Source organism: Salvelinus fontinalis, chromosome 30 (genome assembly GCF_029448725.1).
Source record: "Salvelinus fontinalis isolate EN_2023a chromosome 30, ASM2944872v1, whole genome shotgun sequence".
Classification (NCBI taxonomy): domain Eukaryota; kingdom Metazoa; phylum Chordata; class Actinopteri; order Salmoniformes; family Salmonidae; genus Salvelinus; species Salvelinus fontinalis.
Window position 1 is genome coordinate 36,019,175 of NC_074694.1, and position 20,661 is coordinate 36,039,835.

Genomic DNA, 20,661 nt, shown 5'->3' on the forward strand with positions numbered 1-20,661 from the left:
TAAGGCATTCTGTTAACGCACACCGTCCACATGCAAATTTAACATTTTACACATGGAAGCATGGCTGTGTTCATGGACTTGAATATTACCTACACAACCGACAAGAAACGACTTCAGAGTGTTATTGAAACAGCAGCACACCGTAACTATGTTTATCTTGTTCACATTTGCAAAAGTGTTTAGCTAGCTTCTACTAACCTCATAAAGAAGACCATGGCTCTCAATTTGGCTAACTGGCTAACAGCTCACCGTAAATACCTGTTTAATCTTGTTTATATTTGAAAACTGTTTAGCTACTGTAGCCCTAACTTCAGATTCGCTGAATCGTCTTTGCTAACTTCTAGCCTAGGCAGCCATATATGTAGCAGGACCAGAGCAAGCTACAATATATCTTGATTGATGTGCTTATCAAGTAACTAATGTTTTCATGTTTCAGTTGGATATTCTACAGTTGCCATCAATTATGTGGTTGATTTGCAACAAAAGAAACAGGTAAGCTCCTCAGTGTTCCCAGTTTATGACTCATGAAGTCAAGAGAACTATTACTCACCCTTGTTAACGTTTGTTTGCTTATGTTTACAGGAAATTGGCAAACCGAAATGTGTTTTAGAGCTGTTTGATACATTTCCCATGGTGCAGGTAATGTGGCATAATAATAATGTTGATACAAAATGGAATACTTATCGATGATGCTACCTATCCCATTTCTCCATGCATTGCAAATCAGAATAATAGGTAATATCCCCTTCCTTTTGCACAGGGTAAATCCAGACCAATCAAGGTGTTAAACCGATTGACAGTTGTGGCCTCAGACCCATCACACTTTGTGAGTCCGATATACTGTAGAAGTTTGAGCATTTGTTGACAGTATTCATATTGCATAATTTCTCAAATAACTACATCTATCCCTTTCCAGAGACCAAATGCAGAGTACAAAGCCTATGACTTAGTGGCTGTCTATCCTAAAACAGAGAAGTTGTTTCATGTTAGTACTTTTGTTCAGTATCATTATCACTGTGTTTTACCATCCACTACTGACAATGTATGTTGAGAATAGGATGACCTTCTGCTAATGTTGGCCTTCTACTTGTTTCAATAGGCAGCCTGCATGACATTTGATGTTGACATCATCTGTGTAGCAGTGACTGAAAAACAGCCCTTCTTTTTCAAGAGATCTCCAGTAAATGGGGTAAGTATCAATACCTCTCAGTATTTGAATGAACAACTTTGTAGTGATTTGGAGACTTGCCTACGACCTGTTTCTTTTGGTTGGACTGAATGCTTTTTATGTAGTAAAAGTGATATTACTTGTGCAAGGCAATTGAAAGAGGTGTGTTCTTTGAGATAAGTTACACACCTGCTATTCGAGACTCCACCATGAGAAGATACACCATCGCAAATGCCATCAGTCTCATGGAGACGTGCAAAGGGAAGGTATATCAACCCCTCATGGTTTATTTTTGACCTATTAATCCACCTACCATTTTCAAACAGTGCGTGTAACAGCAATGTTTCTTTTTTTCAAACAGAATGTAATTGTAACCAGTGGGGCAGAAAAGGTAAGGTAGAAATGAGATATTGTCTTACCCTCTTAGATACCAGTCATGTTAATATCTTTCTGCAATGAACCTTGAACCTGTTTTTTCTCTCATTCAGCCCCTTGAGTTGAGAGGACCCTACGACATTGCCAACTTGTATCCTTTCATAAAACATTACTTACCTACTTGATGTAGACTGCTAGAATATGGTACATACTATACGTAGGTGTGATGAGGTTAACCCGTGTTACTGCTATTATCCTGAATGGTGTCCAGGGGCCTACTGTTTGGGCTGTCAGAAGGAGATGGCAAAGCTGCTATCTCAACCAACTGTCGAGCTGTCCACTTACATGGAGGTAAATAGGCCGCATTTTTTAACGCATTTGTCGATCAATTGAATACATTGTGTCATGCCACGTATCTTTTTTATTTAACTAGGCAAGTCAGTTAAGAACCAATTCTTATTTACAATGACTGCCTACCTGGGGAACAGTGGGTTAACTGCCTTGTTCAGGGGCAGAACTACAGATTTTTACCTTGTCAGCTCGGGGAGTCGATCCAGCAACCTTTAGGTTACTGGCCCACCGCTCTAACCACTAGGCTACCTGCCGCCCTATCTTCACTTGATTTATAGGGCAAGTTAGTAGCCCATCCATGGAATGTGAATGTTGTGATTATAACACAATTGTAACACAATATGTCATTTAACTACATTTATTACTTGGGTATCAGTCTCAAATCAATATTTGTGGGTGGCACAAGAGAACCAATTTATGTTCCATGTTGTCATTACAGAAACAAGAAAGACTGCCTTGGGTATCGTACACACTATGAAGAAAGACCAGCCGTTGACTGAGAGACAGGAGGAAGAGCATGTTCCACCGTCAAAGAGGGCTAAGATTGAGACTGTGTAAAGTGGTGGCTTGTTTTGATTTTGAAACTGTTTATTTATGGAAAGAGAATGTGTATGTAATTAGCCTTTTATGGATACATACTCCATATTTGTAGACGATTGTTTTGTGAAATATTCTTTTATATTAAAGAGAATTTTGAAATGTATTGGATTCAAAGTCAATTTGTTCAAGTTCATTTAAACTACACTGCTCAAAAAAATAAAGGGAACACTTAAACAACACAATGTAACTCCAAGTCAATCACACTTCTGTGAAATCAAACTGTCCACTTAGGAAGCAACACTGATTGACAATAAATTGCACATGCTGTTGTGCAAATGGAATAGACAAAAGGTGGAAATTATAGGCAATTAGCAAGACACCCCCAATAAAGGAGTGGCTCTGCAGGTGGTGACCACAGACCACTTCTCAGTTCCTATGCTTCCTGGCTGATGTTTTGGTCACTTTTGAATGCTGGCGGTGCTTTCATTCTAGTGGTAGCATGAGACGGAGTCTACAACCCACACAAGTGGCTCAGGTAGTGCAGCTCATCCAGGATGGCACAACAATGCGAGCTGTGGCAAGAAGGTTTGCTGTGTCTGTCAGCGTAGTGTCCAAAGCATGGAGGCGCTACCAGGAGACAGGCCAGTACATCAGGAGACGTGGAGGAGGCCGTAGGAGGGCAACAACCCAGCAGCAGGACCGCTACCTCCGCCTTTGTGCAAGGAGGAGCACTGCCAGAGCCCTGCAAAATGACCTCCAGCAGGCCACAAATGTGCATGTGTCAGCATATGGTCTCACAAGGGCTCTGAGGATCTCATCTCGGTACCTAATGGCAGTCAGGCTACCTCTGGCGAGCACGAGGTCGGCTGTGCGGCCCCACAAAGAAATGCCACCCCACACCATGACTGACCCACCGCCAAACCGGTCATGCTGGAGGATGTTGCAGGCAGCAGAAGTTCTCCACGGCGTCTCCAGACTCTGTCACATGTGCTCAGTGTGAACCTGCTTTCATCTGTGAAGAGCACAGGGTGCCAGTGGCGAATTTGCCAATCTTCTCTGGCAAATGCCAAACGTCCTGCACGGTGTTGGGCTGTAAGCACAACCCCCACCTGTGGACGTCGGGCCCTCATACCACCCCATGGAGTCTGTTTCCGACCGTTTGAGCAGACACATGCACATTTGTGGCCTGCTGGAGGTCATTTTGCAGGGCTCTGGCAGTGCTCCTCCGTGCACAAAGGCGGAGGTAGCGGTCCTGCTGCTGGGTTGTTGCCCTCCTACGGCCTCCTCCACGTCTCCTGATGTACTGGCCTGTCTCCTGGTAGCGCCTCCATGCTCTGGACACTACGCTGACAGACACAGCAAACCTTCTTGCCACAGCTCGCATTGATGTGCCATCCTGGATGAGCTGCACTACCTGAGCCACTTGTGTGGGTTGTAGACTCCGTCTCATGCTACCACTAGAGTGAAAGCACCGTCAGCATTCAAAAGTGAACAAAACATCTGCCAGGAAGCATAGGAACTGAGAAGTGGTCTGTGGTCACCACCTGCAGAATCACTCCTTTATTGGGGGTGTCTTGCTAATTGCCTATAATTTCCACCTTTTGTCTATTCCATTTGCACAACAGCATGTGCAATTTATTGTCAATCAGTGTGGCTTCCTAAGTGGACAGTTTGATTTCACAGAAGTGTGATTGACTTGGAGTTACATTGTGTTGTTTAAGTGTTCCCTTTATTTTTTTGAGCAGTGTATAATCTGATACATAACTGAACCAATCAGAGAGCTTGCCGTGTTGTATCCAACAACAAGATGCAGAAAAAAAACCTTTTTGTCCCATAAGGCATTTCGGGTCAACTCACGTGGAAGCATGGCTGTGTTCATGGACTTCAATATTAGCTACACAACCGACAAGAAGCGACTTCAGAGTGTTATTGAAACAGCAGCTCATCGTAATTATATTTTATCTTGTTACATTTGCAAAAATGTTTAGCTAGCACAAACTTCAAAGATATTTAAATCGTCTTTCGTTGCTACCTTCAAGGGCGGGTCAATGGAATTACTGACAACAGATGTTGCGCGATGGACAGGAGTTAGCTGAACTATGTCTTGATTGATTTGTACTAATCCATTGCTATTTTCATGTCTCAGTTGGATACTCCACAGTTGCCATCAATTATGTGGTTGATTTGGAACAAAATAAGCAGGTAGGCTACTGATTGTACCCTGTTATGGCTCATCATGAAGTTGAGGGCTTTCCTTGTATATATCCCTTTGAGTGAAATTGCACCCTTTTTCTTTGCGTATGTTTACAGGAAATTGGCAAACCGAAGTGTGTCTCCGAGCTGTTTGATACATTTCCCATAGTGCAGGTAATGTGGTGTAGTAGTAATGTTGCTGCATTATGTAATATTCTTGAAGCTAGCTATCCCATTTCTCCATGCCTTGGGATAATTACAGTGCGTTCAGGAAGTATTCACACCCTTTGACTTTTTACATGTTTTGCTGCTTGAATTTAAAATGGGTTAAAAAGATGTCACTGGCCTACACACAGTACCTCATAATTTCAAAGTGAATTTGTTTTTCAACATTTGTACAAAAAGAGCATGAAAAGTGGAAATGTCTTGAGTATTCAACCCTTTTTGTTATGGCAAGCCTAAATAAGTTCAGGAGTGAACATTTGCTTAAAAATTCACAAGTTGCAATATTGTTTAACATGATTTTTGAATGACTACCTCATCTCTGTACCCCACACATTTATCTGTAAAGTTCCTCAGTCGAGCAGGCAATTTCAAACAGATTCAACCACAAAGACCAGGGAGGCTTTTTTAATGCTTTGCAAAGAAGGGCACCTATTGGTAAATGGGTCAACAAAAAAAAACTGACATGGAATATCCTGTTGAGCACGGTGAAGTTACTATTACATTTTGGCTGGTGTATCAATCACCCAGTCACTACAAGATACAGGCATCCTTCCTAACTCAGTTGCCGGAGAGGAAGCAACCTTTCAGAGATTTCACCATGAGGCCTACGGTGACTTTAACACCGTTTGAGTTTAATGGCTGTGATCGGAGAAAACTGAGGATGGATCAACATTGTAGTAACGCCACAATACTAACCGAAATGACAGAGTGAAAAGAAGGAACACAAATATTACAAAACATGCATCCTATTTGCAATAAGGCACTAAAGTAAAACTGCAAGAAATGTACTTTATGTCCTGAATATAACACGTTATGTTTGGTGCAAACAACACATCACTGAGTACCACTCTTCATATTTTCAAACATGATGGTGGCTGCATCATGGTATGGGTATGCTTGTCATCGGCAAGGACTAGGGAGTGTTTTGCGATAAAAATAAATGGAATATAGCAAAGCACATGCAAAATCTTAACGGATAACCTAATTATCTGCTTTCCAACAGACTCTGGGGGACAAATTCACCTTTCAGCAGGACAATAACTGTAAACACAAGGCCAAATAGACACTGGAGTTGCTTATCAAGACGACTTTGAATGTTCCTGAGTGGCCTAGTTACAGTTTTGACTGAAATCGTCTTGAAAATCTATGGCAAGACTTGAAAATGGCTGTCTAGCAATGATCAACAACCAACTTGACAGAGCTTGAAGAATTTAACAGAATAATGTGCAAATATTGTACAATCCAGGTGTGCAAAGCTCTTAGAGACTTGCCCAGAAAGACTCACAGCTGTAATTGCTGCCAAATGTGCATCTGCAAAGTACTTTTCTGAAGGCACTATGTCCCCCTGATTTTGCACAGGGTAAATCCAGACCAATCAAGGTGTTGAACCGACTGACAGTTGTGGCCTCAAGGGCAGCACACTTTGTAAGTCCAACATACAGTAGAAGTTTGAACACTTGCTGACAGTATTCATATTGCATAATTTGTCAAATGGGACTAATGTAGTTTATCCTTTCCCAGAAACCATTAAGAGAGTACAAAGCCTATGACTTAGTGGCTGCCTATCCTAAAACGGAGAAGTTGTTTCATGTAAGTACTTTTGTTCACCAACCTCAACAATATGTACTGTATTATTGTTGACTACACTGGCAATGTATGGACGACATTCTGCTGGTGTCGGTCTTCTCTTTGTTTCAATAGGCAGCCTGCATGGAATTTACTATTGACATCATCTGTGTAGCAGCGACAGAAAAACAGCCCTTTTTTTTCAAAAGATCTTCAGTCAATGGGGTGAGACCATTGCTCTCTGTGTATTTGAATAAAGCGATTGCTTGGTCATTTCCAAGTAATATACAGATGGTAATGCAAGTTGTGCTTGTTTCAGGCAATTGAAAGGGGTGTGTTTTTTGAGGTAAGTTACACACCTGCAATCCGAGACTCCACCATGAGAAGACACACCATCGCAAATGCTCTAAATCTCATGGAGGCGTGCAAAGGCAAGGTAAATAGACCCAATGTGGTTCAACTTCACCTGTCAATCAACCTGCCATTTTCACACAGTCTGTGTAACAGCAATGTTTTTTTTTTTTTTACAGAACGTAATTGTGACCAGTGGGGCAGAAAAGGTATATTACCCACTTAGATACCATTCATATCATGAGCATTGAACATACTGATATTAACATCTTACTGAAATTAACCATACCACTGTAAATGTGTGTTTTGTTCAATCAGCCCCTTGAGTTGAGAGGACCCTATGACATTGCCAATTTGTATCCTTTCTTAAAACATTACCTACCCAGTACAGTACTTGATGTATGTAACTAGAATACGGTACAGTATTACAGACAGACTATATGCAGGTGTGATGAGGCCAACCTGTGTCACTGCTATTATCCTGAATGGTGTCCAGGGGTCTACTGTTTGGCCTGTCAGAAGAAGATGGCAAAGCTGCGATCTCAACCAACTGTCGAGCTGTCCACTTACATGGAGGTGAATAGGCTGCTGTTTACACATTGCTCGAGCAGTTGAACACATTGTGTAAAATGTTATATGCCAGGCAGGTGTGTACACTTGGTTAAAAGGCCAAGTGAGAGTAGCCCATCCATGGAATGTGAGTTATTATCATGTAACACGGTGTCATTGATCTACACGTATTACTTGTCTATCATTCTCAAAGCTGTGTTTGTGGCACAAGAAAATCAGTTCATATACAGTGTTGTCATTACAGAAATGAGAAAGACTGCCTTGGGGATAGTACACTCTATGAAGAATGAGCAGCCTTTGACTGAGAGATGGGAGAAAGAGGATGTTCCCGCATCAAAGAAGGCTAAGATTGAGATGGCGCAGTAGAAAGTAATCACTTGTTTGAATTGTGATACGTTTTCTTTCTGGATAGAGAATGTGTTTATGTAAATTTACTTTTATGAATATCCTTATTTGTGGAAATGTGACTGTTTTCTAGTAACTGCTCAGTGGTTGTATAGTCATGTATTAGCAACAATGATGACGCTTGTTCCTTTTAGACAAAGCAAACAAATTCGGGTGACAACGGCAATTCTGTTTATTTCATAACGTAATGTGAAATAACAAGCAAAATGCTAAAGGTAAACATGTAGTAGAACAATTAAAATTACTTCAGGAAGTGCATAAGAATCACACAAGCATTTTAAAATCCTGTGTTCTCACTGACTAGCACAAAATCAGTTTGAAGCCATCAACTCTCATTTTATATTAAAGAGAAATTAAAAATGTATTGATTCAAAATATTTTTTCCAACAATTAAACTACGATTTAGTACGTAACTGAATGCATATTATAGTCATGCTGGTGTCATAAGTCAAGTCACAATTACAATTTCCAAACTTTCTCTTTTCCCATATAGTTATTTGTCAACCTTTTCAACCTTCTTGAGCATCTCAGACCTCTAATAAGCTGCCTATAAAGAAACAAACATCCTTAGAAGCAAATGCTAAGTTACTTCAATTTTTCAGCCCAAACTTCTGCTAGTTTGCAAGAAATGACTTTCGGGCTTGAAGTCAGCCTCCGGTTAATGAAACCTTGAAAGCTGTATCGCCATAATCAAGAGTGGTTGTCAAAGTTAGTCTCTCCACAAAGGAACTGGGTTAGCGTTTGCTTTTATCTACTTATTCTGAGTTTGAGACCTGTGTAAAATGCAATTGAACTGGACTTTACTTGACTGGAGTTTTTGCATCATCCTTGAAGTTGCTGAGAATAGATTTAGCCCCACTCTGCCACTCCAGCGTGCTATCCAATGGTGACTTTCCCTCCTGTGTTGAAGAAAAGCAAAGATATATAAAATATTTCAATAGTATGTTTTCCTACGTCACTCTGGATAAGAGCTTCTGCTAGATGACTAAAATGTGAAGGGCCTTATTTCTTCTGCTCCTGAGTGGCGCAGCAGTCTAAGGCACTGCATCTCAGTGCGAGAGGTGTCACTGCAGTCCCTGTTTTGAATCCAGGCTGCATCACATCCGGCCGTGATTTGGAGTCCTGTAGGGCGGTGCACAATTGGCCCAGCGTTGGCTGGGATAGGCCGTCATTGTAAATAAGAATTTGTTCTTAACTGACTTGCCTAGTTAAATAAAAAAAATCTGTACTCGGATGCAATCTTATGTATCACCACAAGATGGCACTGTGGTTATGTATCAATCCTGTCACCTTTGCTATCACTAGTTTGATTCTCTGAATACATGATACATGTAAGCCTTACGAGCAAATAAGTCATTTTAAAATCAGTGTGTTATTCAAACAAAATACCACATGTTTGCTGGCCATGTTAGTCAAGAACTTACGCAATTCTTGAGTTTTGGATTGGCTCCATGAAGCAGAAGTAGTTGGATGATTTTGAATCTGTTCAGTCTTACTGCATCGTGCATGGGGGTATCTCCTTCCTGTGTGAAAATAAAACCTCCTACTTAAAGAACCATTGGTGTTTCATATTTCTGATGAGATCTTTAAGGTGTTTATACTGTATATCAGAGCAAAGGTTTGCCTAGTTAAATAAAGGTAAAATAAAAATGAATTCCTATACTGAATGAGAATAGCTCACTCTGTCTTTGGCATTGATGTCCGCTCCACAGTGGACGAGATGTTCAGCGCATTCATAGTGTCCGGTTCTCACTGCAACGTGAAGGGGAGTGCTGCGTAGCTTAGGGACACAGAAACATTTAAGGATAAATCACATTGAACATGTTCTCAGATCCGTGTCCGGATTGCTAGCTGAGTGTTCTGTAGGCTTACCTTATCCCTGGCAGAGAAGCTGCCATCGTGGTTGAGCAGCACTTCTAACACAAGCATGCTTCCTCCCCGGCAGGCACAATGGACAGCAGTGGTATCCAGCTAAAGATAGACAAGCAATCCCTTGTTTTGATCTGTTCCTTTCTCATCAACACTCCAAATGATTTTACAGTATAGGATCAAAGACTGTGCAATATATTGCCAAGAGCTTGGCTCCCGTGGACATGCAGCTATTTGGAGTTCTTCTATTTAAAGTACCTTGTCTTTGTTCTCAATTAAGGCTCCAGCCTCCAGTAGCCTCTTTACAACATCCACATGTCCCTGTGTGCAAGCTCTGTGCAGGCCTGTACGTCTGAACTGTAAAGGCATAGGAAGCAGGACACATTGCATTACAACACAAACTGCACGTGATGACACAGCTGAGGTGCGTTGGCAAACTTCTGGTTGGTTGGTATTATCTAAACACTCACATTGTCACAAGCATTGACGTCTCCTGCTTTTTCCAGATACCTCTCGATCAATGGCAGTTTGTTCTCTTCGCAGGCCTTGAAAAAGTCCACCTCATCCACATAGTAAGGCTGGAAAGAGAGACGGTGATTTAGCTGAACATAGCAGTTACTTAGTAATTATTTGTCTTATGAAGGGTCAAGTCTTGAAGTAAATTGCCTCTATTCCTGTCTCAAATTAGATACCTTATCACCCTACTCAGCTAGTAGGCCTGTCTTACCACAGTCTCGGGTGCGGGTGGTGGCTTGCAAACTTGTACTCTTCTCGCTCTCTTTCTCGACTTCCTCAGTTGCAGCATAATCTGGAGGTCATCAATTGTCTCTAACCAGAGATGGTCAGATTTGTCTACCTGCCAACCAAAAATTTCAAATAAAGAGATATTATACATCTTGCACTTCTACAAAGCGGCTTCCCAGTAGAGGATTTAACACTTGGTGCCATGATCTCTATGATTACACTTTTTGATTTACGATTTATTTGAAGTTAGTGGTCATAGCTACTACAGCAAATTCAGACAGTTGCCCAACCAAGATTCAAACTGCAAAACCTTATGTCTGTCTATTCAACACATAATCATTAGGTCTGAACCACTTAACAGGTTTGGTGGCATTGTACTAAGGAGGCTAAGAGAGTCTTTGACTTACATTTAAATTCATGGGGGCATCGGTGTCAGCCAGGCTGTCCTTGTGAGATCTCAGGTCCTCTTGTTTCTCCTGGTTGATGGATGTCTCGTATTCTCCCTCTGAATACTGCACATCTCCGGATTCTTTGCCAGAAACCTTGAATAAGAAAAACAAGAATATTAGGAATATGTGAGCAACTGAGACAATTCTGTTTGACCTGTGCCCCCATGCCCATTGGCGTCTGTGATAGAAGGGCAGCAGGTAGCCTAGTGGTTAGAGCGTTGGGCCAGTAACGAAAAGTAGCTAGATCGAATCCCCGAGCTGACAAGGTTAAAATCTGTCATTCTGAACAAGGCAGTTAACCCACTGTTCGTAGGCCGTCATTGTAAATAAGATTTTGTTCTTAACTGACTTACCTAGTTAAATATTTTAAATTAAAAAAGGAGTAAGTGCAAGACAAGCAGCAGCGGGTGTAAGAAGAATTTCAGTCTTAGGTGATAATTATTCTCAAACTGTTGCTGTAGAAATTCATATTAATCTCAAAGGTTTGTTGAGGTTGCAGCTAAGCATCATGAAAGCCGTGAACATAGTCCAACACCTGAAATCCTCCTTTCAACCCTATATTCTTTGCAACTGTGGTTATTCTCTGGAATCCACTATGAAAGCCTCTAGATTTTGATAAAGATAAAGACCTACCAGCTCTTGTACTCGTAGAATACCCATCATCATTTGTCAAGTATATGTGGCAGCTCAAATCTCCAGTCAATGACCAGTGTCAACTGTCTGTGCTCTACGGTTGCAGGCCTCAGTTCAACATTTTATATGTGTTTGGAGCCGGCAAGGAATGAGATCATGTTCTAGCCTGGGTGACTCGCCTGCCCCCGCCACAGGGCAAGGTTTCCTGTCACGGCCCGGCTGGCAAGATTGGGAGAAGGAAGGGGTGAGCTGAGAAATCCATGGGAGTGAGATGCATTTGGCTGCCATCGCCTCCAGTCAGTCAGTAGGTGAAATCTGAGTGGCACTAACTCTATGACTCCATGCCGCCATGCACGATGACCAAAGGCTCCAGCCATGTAATGGCCCTCCACTCCCCTCTCCTACACTTCTCACCAACAGCTGGCCCCGGGCCCTGTACCCTCTGCCACATAGAACATAAACTACATTCCTCAACTGCGACACAGACGGGACAGGACAGGAAGAGATGACTTAGTAGGCTTACAGCATCCAAATGTCTATCTATACAAAACATTGACTTGTGTTCTGTATTCTACTACCCGTGACAAATGATGTACCGTCTGATATAAGTGGTTGTTTGTGCCTCAGTGGGGGTACTGACTGATTGCATTTTCTGTCTTGTTTTCATCTTCTTCGGTTTCTGTCTCTGCATTGCTGACATTGGGCAATAAAACCATTACTACCTGACACCATTTTTAATGGAGCCGGTGATAAATAATCTTTCTAACAATTCACATGTTTGACAGCTGTTGTTTTTTAAAGAGTACACACTAAGCTGTAGAGCTCAAAATGAACAAATGAAACAGCTTTTTGTTTTATAGTTACAAAGGACAAATCACCATATTTCCATGTCCAATTGGTAAATAACACCCTAAATGCTATCTTTAGCAATGTGGGTGGCGCAGTATTCGGGCATGTCTTGACTATATAAGTAATATTTCAATGACACAGGACATTAAGATGTGACCATTACACCTATATTGATATGTTGTCTCTCGCCCTGACATCGAAGAGCTTACTTTATTAGGACCTTGACGATGTCTGGAAAGGCCATACCATTCCACTTACGTATCACATTCATTTAGAAGGACGGACCAGATCTTTATCACTTTTTTATTTTTATTTGCCAGCTCCCAAAAATACACTACATTTTATTTCCTTAAACTTGGTGCAGTAGGCGTATAATTATTTCACTTTTCACAGAAGTGAGATTCTATAATTGGGAACATTTTTATGATAAAAATCATAGTGAATCATAATTATAGTGAAAATGATGAGAGAAAAAATGTGGCTGTTGATTCACATTGGTTGGAAATTGAGTAGTCTATCCTGTTGATATAATAGCATTATTTAACTGCACGTGGTCGCACCTCAATTGCTCTCTGATCATTAAACATACCATACTTCACAATGCAAAAATGTAATATACTGTAGAAGACGAACCAATTGGATTACTATTATAATAATCATGATAATGGTTTCAATTAATAAATAAAACATCCATTCCATAAATTTTCAGAGAGTGGAAATATATATTTTTTCAAACTCCTGCTTGTTTCACAAAGCACATTATTTCAAAACAAATGGAACTTAAGAAATAGCTGCACTGTTTTGTAGTTTAATTGCACACGTGATGATGAAGAAAACTAGCCTGGTGGAACCAGCCTGATTGCTGCTTTTACCATAATATTTCACCAAGCTAGAAAAAAACAAAGACCAACAAACACTAAAAAGAAAATATTAAAACATCGAAAAGGTTAAAGTTCAACATGCTTTCAATGAGTACCATGGATATTATCAGTATCAATCTTTGATTACAGTTGGAATACAGTAGATAGTCTTAGGTGGCCAAATACATGTGTATACCAAACCCTGCATAGCTACTGTTGAGCACCTTTACATCATTTATCATTGTATCATCACCAACATTCCACATCATTGTTGTCAAAGTTGTTTGATTATTCAACAGCATATATGAGGATATATGAATACAGTATATTTACATTGTCTGCAGTGGCAGGATCCATGGCCTCTAGTCGTCCCTACCAGGGTCTCTACCTGATTGTAGTTTCTCAGTTCATCCCAATATTGACAGGTGAGGGGGGTATGATCTCTTGTGCTCAGGTCAATATCTTACTCCTGCAGGGAGGTTGGCCCTCTTTAAAACACTGCTTTACAACTTGTCTGCTACCTCCACCCAATCACATCCCACCCTCATCACTGTATCTCTAACGCTAGAACAACCGTGATATACATCACTCCTGTTTACCTCCATCCTCAGCTTAGTTCATACCGGGGTCCATCAAAGGATAACATTTTATGAGGCATGTTGTTCTATTTTTAGCATTTCTCACACTACCTTCAATCATTTTTATTTTTGAATATTTTATTCACTTTTTAAATACAGTGACATACTGTTTTTGTTACAACAAAAAATTGACTTGAAGAAACGTATCTTTGAGGAATTGAATCTGAAGGGAGCTGAAGAAATGAACAGTGTGAGCTATCAACATAAAAGGACGACAGGACATCTATGTACACAAGGACTGAGATACAGTTTCAGAACAACATACAAGTGAATAACATATCTTCATGTTGTCAAGTTGTAAAATTCATGTGCCACAGCATGAATAGGATACGAGCAAGCAGCCGAACAGAAACGAAACCCCCGATCCAGCCTCTCATGATGACATAAAGGTAAGAAAGCTGTAAAAAAGCACATTTTCTTTCTTCAACCTTTATTTATCCAGGTTAGTTAGGTCTCTTGCTCTGAGACTGCAGCAAAAATAATTTCTAGTAAAAAAATTGCGCAGCTGTAAAATCTTCCCCTCTTTAGGGAATTTAATCATTCTAAAAGTTGTGTTGTTTTGAAATAAAAGATAACAGCGCTCTGTCTTCCAGCTTAAACAGGCACATCATAGTGATAATGGGATTTAGAATGTACAGGCCTTGTTTCCTAGACCTAGATGAAGCCTACTTGACGTGGACTAACAAGCACTTCAAATAGAGAATCTCCCTTGAAAAAGGTTTTCATCTGGGTTTTCAGAAATGAAAAGTCACACATTGTCCAGACATTTATCATGGGGTAATGTTCTTTCAAATCTAGGTGAAGTGGCAATCCTATCTCTGGCATGGTTGGCATACTTTTGGATCAGGAGTGTTGTATAGTACAATAGAACCATAAATAAAACAGTGGACATAAAAAGTCAAAGGTCAGAGACCAGTGCTACTGAATGATGTGCTGGTCAGGGGTCAAGTTCTACCTCCTTGCACATCTTTCCTCCTCTCAGACTATCACGAGGACTCATGAAAAAAATATATTTTTAAAACAAAATCTGTAGGTGGTAGGCCTGATCACCGACAAGGATGAGACAGCCAATAGGGAGGAGGTCAGAGACCTTACCGTGTGGTGCAAGGATAACAACCTCTCCCTCAACGTAATCAAGACAAAGGAGATGATTGTGGACTACAGGAAAAGGAGGACCGAGCACGCCCCCATTCTCATCGATGGGGCTGTAGTGGAGCAGGTTGAGAGCTTCAAGTTCCTTGGGGTCCACATCACCAACAAACTAACATGGTTCAAGCACACCAAGACAGTTGTGAAGAGGGCACGACAAAACCTATTCCCCCTCAGGAGACTGAAAAGATTTGGCATGGGTCCTCAGATCCTCGAAAGGTTCTACAGCTGCACCATCAAGAGCATCCTGACGGGTTGCATCACTGCCCGGTATGGCAACTGCTCAGCCTCCGACCGCAAGGCACTAGAGGGTAGTGGCGCCAAGCTTCCTGCCATCCGCCAAGCTTCCTGCCTTCCTTCACTGGCGCCAAGCTTCCTGCCATCCAGGACCAGCTTCTACCCCCAAGCTATAAGACTTCTGAACAGCTAATCAAATGGCTACCTAGACTACTTGCAAGTTTACATACACTCAATTAGTATTTGGTAGCATTGCCTTTAAATTGTTTAACTTGGGTCAAACGTTTCAGGTAGACTTCCACAAGCTTCCCACAATAAGTTGGGTGAATTTTGGCCCATTCCTCCTGACAGAGCTGGTGGAACTGAGTCAGGTTTGTAGGTCTCCTTGCTCACACACACTTTTTCAGTTCTGCCCACATATTTTCTATAGGATTGAGGTCAGGGCTTTGTGATGGCCACTCCAATACCTTGACTTTGTTGTCCTTAAGTCATTTTGCCACAACTTTGGAAGTATGCTTGGGGTCATTGTCTATTTGGAAGACCCATTTGCGACCAAGCTTTAACTTCCTGACTGATGTCTTGAGATGTTGCTTCAATATATCCACATCATTTTCCTGCCTCGTGATGCCATCTATTTTGTGAAGTGCACCAGTCCCTCCTGCAGCAAAGCACCCTCACAACATGAGGCTGCCACCCCCATTCTTCACGGTTGGGATGGTGTTCTTTGCCTTGCAAGCATCCCCAATTTTCCTCCAAACATAACGATGTCATTATGGCTGAACAGTTCTATTTTTGTTTCATCAGACCAGAGGACATTTCTCCAAAAAGTACAATCTTTGTCCCCATGTGCTGTTGCAAACCGCAGTCTGGCTTTTTTATGGCGGTTTTGGAGCAGTGGCTTCTTCCTTGCTGAGCGGCCTTTCAGGTTATGTAGATATAGGACTCGTTTTTACTGTGGATATAGATACTTTTGTCCCTGTTTCCTCCAGCATCTTCACAAGGTCCTTTGCTGTTGTTCTGGGATTGATTTGCACTTTTCTCTCCAAAGTACGTTCATCTCTGAGACAGAACGCGTCTCCTACCTGAGCGGTATGACGGCTGCATGTTCTCATGGTGTTTATACTTGCGTACTATTGTTTGTACACATGAACGTGGTACCTTCAGGCGTTTGGAAATTGCTCCCAAGGATGAACCAGACTTGTGGAGGTCTACAATGTTTTTTCTGAGATCTTGGCTGATAACTTTTGATTTTCCCATGATCTCAAGCAAAGAGGCACTGAGTTTGAAGGTAGGCCTTGAAATACATCCACAGGTACACCTTCAATTGACTCAAATGATGCCAATTAGCCAGGAGGAATGGTCCAAAATTCTCCCAACTTATTGTGGGAAGCTTGTGGAAGGCTACCCGAAACGTTTGACCCAAGTTAAACAATTTAAAGGCAATGCTACCAAATTCTAATTGAGGGTATGTAAACTTCTGACCCACTGGGAATGTGATGAAAGAAATACAAGCTGAAATAAATCATTCTCTCTACCATTATTTTGACATTTCACATTCTTAAAATAAAGTGGTGATCCTAACTGACTTAAGACAGGGAATTTTTACTAGGATTAAATGTCAGGAATTGTGGAAAACTGAGTTTAAATGTATTTGGCTAAGGTGTACGTAAACTTCCGACTACAACTGTACGTGTACATAATTACCTCAATTACCTCGACACCGGTGCCCCCCACATTGACACATTGACTCTGTACCGGTACCCCCTGTATATAGCCCTGCTATTGTTATTTACTGCTGCTCTTTAATTATTTGTTATTCTTATCTCTTACTTTTTGGCGGATTTTCTTAAAACTGCATTGTTGGTTAAGGGCTTGTAAGTAAGCATTTCACTGTAAGGTCTACACCTGTTGTATTTGGCGCATGTGACAAATAACATTAGATTTGATTGTATTTGATTTGACAGTGCCCTTCACACTAAAGCAAGGTTTTGATAAAACTCAACCAGCTAGATTGTTTCTTACCTTTGTCAGAAGAGGCACGTTTAGCCGTGTCCTTAAAAACAGCCTATAACTAATTACAATAACACTAGTCCTTGTGTTTTGATCTGTAGCGTATGCACAACTTCATAGCCTATTGTTTTATTGGTTTTTACTTTCCTAAAACAATAATTGTCCACCTCACGGTTCAGCTGTCAGAGATTTGAGCACTAAATGCATCAGGGCATTTCATGCTTAGGCTGGCTTAAGCGTCTACTGTATTAATATATTGTTTTATAAAATAAAGGAAGAGAAGTTAAGGCCTTGCGAGAGATAGAGATATGCCGGCGGCATGCTACGACACCAACATTCATTTATTTATCCTTGTCAGATAGGCTACTGCGTCTGCTATACAAATATAGGCATACAGAAGGAGCATCATTCGTAAATTTTCAATAAAGGTATTTTTTACAAAGATAAGCATTATATTGTAAGATTATAGGAGTAACTTTGGTAGCCCTAAAACATTCTTCCACACCTCAAGTTCAACTGTCAGAGTCATTTGGAGGGTGCACTGCCTTCATACCATAGGCCTGAAGTAGAATAGGCTAATAACCACACCACACCAAACCTTCACAAAAGGTTCTAAACTTTATTAAGGAAAATACGGGTAGAATATCGCAGCAAACACAACATTACAGTTGGAACTTAATTTGGCCAACGAAAATGTCTCAACAGAATGAAACAAGGTATACCTACAGAAAGCTGAGAACATCTTCTCACCATCTGTGACAACAGGATAGCTGTGTTTTCCCAGCAATTGGATAAAAAAAATGTTATACAATCAGAACACTTTTATTTCTCCCCCCGGGAAAGGAGAGAGAGAGTGGCTCGCTGGACACAGCAACAGGCCCCAGCGAAACCACCCAATGAAAGGATCAGAGTACTGAAATCATAAGCTATAGCTAGCTAGCACTGCAGTGTATAACATGTGGTGAGTAATTGACTCAAAGAGAGAGAAATACAATAGTTGAACAGTTTTGAACAAATTAATTTCTTCCAAAATGAAAGAGAAGCAAGAGAGTGACAGAGAGAGAGATTTCATAATTTTTTCACTTTCAATTTCACTTACTTAGCTAGCAAATGCAGCTAGCAAGTTTAGCCTACTCAACCACCCTGCTCAAACAGAGGGATGATTTGTTAGCTAGCTGGCAATGACTATCCAACACAACACTGGAACTCTTCCAAGTCAAGGTAAGCTTTTGGTTTTATAAATGTATTGCCACTTGGGCTCACCGTTGTAAGTGCTAAACTGCTTATTGAATGTACACTGTAACGTTACTGCATGATTGTAGCGGGTTTACTAAAAAGTTAGTTATATTAGCTATGTTGCCTATGAAGTTACTTTAGATAATATGGTGACAACGATGTAGGCTGTGTGTAGCGGTTATGATATGGTTTGGCTTGTTCCGACCTGGTCATATACAGCTGATGTGTTTTGCATTGAAGTCCACAAGCGAAGGGAAAAGGTGAGAGGAGGAGAGCGCATAAATGCGAGAAGGAATACAATGTGGCTGCTATGAAAGTGAACTGTGTTTACGTGTGATCAGGGCTGTATTTATTTTGCCGATTTTGTTGAAAAACGGAAGCAAATTGAATGAACCGGGATAAACATGTCTGAATTTGTCCAACAGAAACTCTTGTTTGCAACTGTTGGACTAAAGATTACACTCTGGATCAGCTAGATGAATGCAAGAGTGTGCAAGGCGATATGGAAAGCGTCGCTGTCTGTGATCTCAAATTTTTCTCTTCGACCTGTGTTGTAAACCTCCGATCATAGGCTAGGTTGTAGCAACCTCATGATGGGTATAGTTAAAATTTGAGTATCATGTAGTAGCCTAAACCTATCTCTGTTACATTGAACTGAGTGAATATGAATGCCAGTCATCCAATATGCTGTAATAGAAATAAGGCCATGCTCATGAAAAAAAATAATCATCCTCCCTATTAAACGGCACCGACCGCCACTGCCTTACACACCCGCAGCGCACCAGTGGCTTTCCATAGACACCCTACACGTTAAAATGTTAGTCATTTAGCAGACACTCTTATCCAGAGTGACTTGCAGGAGCAAATAGGGTTAAGTGCTCAAGGGCACATCGACAGATTTTTTGCCTAGTCGGCTCGGGGATTCGAACCAGAAACTTTTCCGATATCAAGTTTTTAAATTGCATGGCTGGGCAGTGGATCTGTGAAAGTAGTAGCCTAGTAGTAGTAGGGCGTTGCAAGTTAACGATGTAAACAATGGCACTTTCTATTAATGTACTGGCCATATGTAGGCCTAGGTTGTCTAGTATAATATTGGTAGGATAGGCTATAACAATGGGAATTCCAAACCACCTGTTGTATAATTTACAGCATTTCACTTATCTCAAGAATATTAGGAAAATTACTTTAGGTCTGCTTCAATGGCTTTTACAGGATAGCATTGTTAAATGGGGACTAATGTCAAACGTTAACAAATGAATGGTAATATTAAATTAAATTGAAATTAATGCATTTTCAGGTGGTGTATAGTGCAATGTACCTCAAAATGGTTTTCTTACATTTCAAATGATCCAGGTTCTTCCACCATTTGTCCTACTACATGTTCAGACTACATTCTGAGATAATATATGACAGTGCAGTTTTTCTTACTATTATAGGCAACCTTAAGTCTGAATATTGATTAATTGAGCCTATGGTTCATGAAATGTGGTTTAACCAATGTATGTTGCCTAATAAAGTGGGTTGTCAACAATTCAATCAAAATAACTATTTTTAATAAAAAAACGAATTTACCCTATTCTTAGTCCACCATACTTTTTGCTGACATATCAACCGCCTGATGGACCACATCTTTCCAAAATTCTTGCTTTTTCATCTGTTTACATTTGAGCTATTTATTTGCATATTCCTACTATTCAAGGTCTCTACTAACAGGAATGGTGTCATGTTAATACCTCACCAACTGCATTCCTGCCTTTTATCCCATATCTTTGGTGACTGATTTTGAGTTTTCTTACAGCCTTCTGAGTGGGCAAAGTTAGTGCCACAACACTGAACTGCAGCAACCTAAAAGGCTACAAATTATGTTAATTGATGCAGGAAGGCTGGGGGAGTTGACCAAGTTCAAGTGAAGATTTTTTTTCATATCCACTTCTAAGTCCATTGTCAAAACACACACTATCAGCCGGTTGAGAATAGGGTCAAAGGGATAAAGAAATGTGAGTTCTAGTATATCATATGTGCCCTTAGCACAGCTGCTAGAGAGTAATTATATCTGTTTCCAACCTCAGCAGTTGTTTTGGGTTCCTTATGAAGGCATGATCCGCCCACATGTAGCCTAACACACCCCTAGACAGAATGGCGGGCATGTCTTTTCAATTAGATTTTTTTTAATTTTACCTTTATTTAACTAGACAAGTTAGTTAAGAACAAATTCTTATTTTCATAAAGGGCTGAAAGGTGGC

General features: G+C 40.7%; 3 protein-coding genes across 4 annotated transcripts; 2 read left to right on the forward strand and 1 right to left on the reverse strand.

The window, feature by feature from the left end:
• LOC129829136 (ribonuclease P protein subunit p30-like) lies at positions 1–2,597 on the forward strand. 2 transcript variants are annotated; one of them, XM_055890698.1, is made up of 11 exons: positions 1–142; positions 437–492; positions 583–639; positions 761–826; positions 917–985; positions 1,100–1,189; positions 1,318–1,434; positions 1,530–1,559; positions 1,657–1,694; positions 1,815–1,894; positions 2,334–2,597. In XM_055890698.1, the coding sequence occupies exons 1-11, from the start codon at positions 61–63 to the stop codon at positions 2,450–2,452; spliced, it is 804 nt and encodes a 267-aa protein (XP_055746673.1). In that variant the 5' UTR covers positions 1–60; the 3' UTR covers positions 2,453–2,597. The 2 variants fall into 2 exon arrangements, with proteins under 2 accessions (XP_055746673.1, XP_055746674.1); XM_055890699.1 differs by lacking the exon at positions 1–142 and adding an exon at positions 149–250.
• A 1,655-nt stretch (positions 2,598–4,252) lies between these two features.
• LOC129829138 (ribonuclease P protein subunit p30-like) lies at positions 4,253–9,299 on the forward strand. The gene is made up of 11 exons (XM_055890702.1): positions 4,253–4,381; positions 4,581–4,636; positions 4,745–4,801; positions 6,212–6,277; positions 6,374–6,442; positions 6,554–6,643; positions 6,738–6,854; positions 6,949–6,978; positions 7,088–7,125; positions 7,266–7,345; positions 7,584–9,299. The coding sequence occupies exons 1-11, from the start codon at positions 4,300–4,302 to the stop codon at positions 7,703–7,705; spliced, it is 807 nt and encodes a 268-aa protein (XP_055746677.1). The 5' UTR covers positions 4,253–4,299; the 3' UTR covers positions 7,706–9,299.
• On the reverse strand, positions 7,899–11,534 carry LOC129829137 (ankyrin repeat domain-containing protein 1-like). Its single transcript, XM_055890701.1, has 9 exons — positions 11,440–11,534; positions 10,765–10,899; positions 10,341–10,469; positions 10,084–10,191; positions 9,872–9,970; positions 9,617–9,715; positions 9,426–9,524; positions 9,169–9,267; positions 7,899–8,643 (listed from the first exon to the last, which is right to left on the reverse strand). Exons 1-9 carry the CDS (start codon positions 11,470–11,472, stop codon positions 8,545–8,547), a joined length of 900 nt encoding a protein of 299 aa, XP_055746676.1. The 5' UTR covers positions 11,473–11,534; the 3' UTR covers positions 7,899–8,544.
• Positions 11,535–20,661: the final 9,127 nt, after the last annotated feature.